This window comes from Frankliniella occidentalis, unplaced genomic scaffold (genome assembly GCF_000697945.3).
Source record: "Frankliniella occidentalis isolate FOCC.00 unplaced genomic scaffold, Focc_3.1 Scaffold10, whole genome shotgun sequence".
Taxonomy (NCBI): domain Eukaryota; kingdom Metazoa; phylum Arthropoda; class Insecta; order Thysanoptera; family Thripidae; genus Frankliniella; species Frankliniella occidentalis.
Window position 1 is genome coordinate 856,617 of NW_026267140.1, and position 2,058 is coordinate 858,674.

The following is a 2,058-nucleotide window of genomic DNA, read 5'->3' on the forward strand; positions in this document are numbered from 1 at the left end:
CTTAGATATATATAACACAACTATTTACAAAGAGCTACTCCAAGAACACAAAGAACCGTTTTCATCTATGAATGAGAAGGACATTCCACAACCATTGATTTTGAAAACACAGTAATTACATGATCACAATGGCTTGGTAAGTAAATGGTTTCTGAAACATGTCAATGGCCACAGAAACCACGTAATAGCATTACTGCACCTAGAATGTGAATGATTTAAAATTAAGTAAACAATAACAAAAGATCAATTATAACAATGGACACAAATTTAGTTCAATGGATTTAAGTTACGTCATTTCATGTAAATGAGATCAAAGGTGATTTCCAGTTAAGTAAACCAACTCCATTTTCAGAGTTACTTCAAAAGTAGTCCGATAAAGACCCATTTAGAACATTTCTCTAACAAAGATCCAAATGAGACTGACAGATTCTGAATAGGAAAGAATATACTTCGTATGTAAAATCAAAGTCAAATACTATGAAGCTGACACTCTTTAAAAGACGTTCTGACAACTGTCCACAAAAATACTATTGTTTAAGCCATACTTTTCGCTGTTGGAAATCACACAAAACTTTTCTCCTACTTGAGTTATGCCCTCATGCCCCTTTAAAAAAATAGAGTCTCACTTCACCTTCATACAGGTTACTGTACTTTTGAATACACAAAATAATTTTACAGTGCAAATTAAAATCTTAATATTCCATTACCAAATGGCTTCAACAATAACTTCCATGGCATTCAAAATTATTTAAAATAGAAATAAGAACATGAGCCAATAAGTAAGAATTAACAAAGCATAACTTGAGCACTCTGAAGAACGTAAGTGTGATTTGTTCTCTCTTAGGACAGAATACATAATGCGATTTTTGTCTGAACAATTGCTGTCAAAACAAGCCAGTTTAAGATTGATTTTTCTCTAAAGGAAACAAAAGACAACAATACTGTTCAGTCAAATTTGAAGTATCTTTGAGAGAGTTAGAAGAGAGAATGTAGCAGAAGAAACTAAGAACAAGCCTTGACAAACTACATTTTTCTTCAGGTACTATATAATGAATCAGCAAAATTAAAACAGAAAGCAACAACACTTGGTAAACCATTCAAACCCAAATATTTTGAGACCATGCAAATTGCACTAGTAAATAATTTTCTCTCTTCAATACAGGCAGCGCAGTGTGGACTGTGACTACAACACATCAAAGTAATAACATACACCCGGTGTGTAAAAAGTCAGTCCAGCATGAGTATGTTTAACAAATTGGGATATTCCCCATCACAACCACTGTACTTCCATAAAACGACTTTGCTTTCACTGACAGATAGCCTAGCTCAACACCTTTTTCTTAAAAATCTACAACGAAAAACAAATGAACGTTAGAAAATTCTTTTCCTATGTATTAATAAGATTGGAATTTGATTTTCTTGAAAAAAGCAGGTACTTTGTTTTGAGGAGCGTGACAGAACACGTGACACTATGAGCCAACGAGGACATGCATTATAGAGTCTAGTTCCCCCTCACCAGGGTGATTCACATTAGCGGAGGGTCCGCAAGGGACGCTCTTCAGCAGGTCGTCCGCGCTCAGTGGGGTCAGTTTCCACGACGGCAGAAAGTCATCAAACTCGTGGCCAAGGTCCTCGTCGCCCAGCAGCCCTAGCGAGTCCGAATTGGAGTGTGCTGAGGGCGCCGGCGAGGGCGGTGAAGGCGAAAGCGTCGGGGAGGGCGACGTCGGAAACAGCTCGTTGTTGTTGAGCGGATCCAGGTCGGACTGCGACGACAGTGACAGCACCGAGCCCCAATTGATGCCCCGGGTCGAGTCGTCATCTCCGAGCCCGGAGTCGGCATCGCAGCCCGGGTGGGCTGGACTAGGGAAAGGGGTTGGCCGTAGAGGCGTGGTGAGCTCACGGAAGTTCTGCTCGTAGGCCGTGGGCTCGGGCACCCGGTAAGGGGTGGCCGCTCCCGCCCCCGCGCCCGCGCCGGGGTAGCCGTGACCGTTCACCATGGGCATGCCCAAGGGGACCTCTGGGAACTGCTGGTGGTGGTAGGTGGGTGGCAGCGGGGCG

The 2,058-nt window shown here is 42.2% G+C and overlaps 1 protein-coding gene across 1 annotated transcript in view; it reads right to left on the reverse strand.

The window, feature by feature from the left end:
• Positions 1-6: 6 nt before the first annotated feature.
• Positions 7-2,058, reverse strand: part of LOC113203994 (histone-lysine N-methyltransferase 2B) — a gene marked incomplete in the record, with an annotated part of 17,459 nt that continues 15,407 nt past the window's right edge. Inside the window, 1 exon segment of the mRNA XM_052277336.1 lies at positions 7-2,058. Within this exon segment, the coding sequence (XP_052133296.1) occupies positions 1,470-2,058 (589 nt within the window).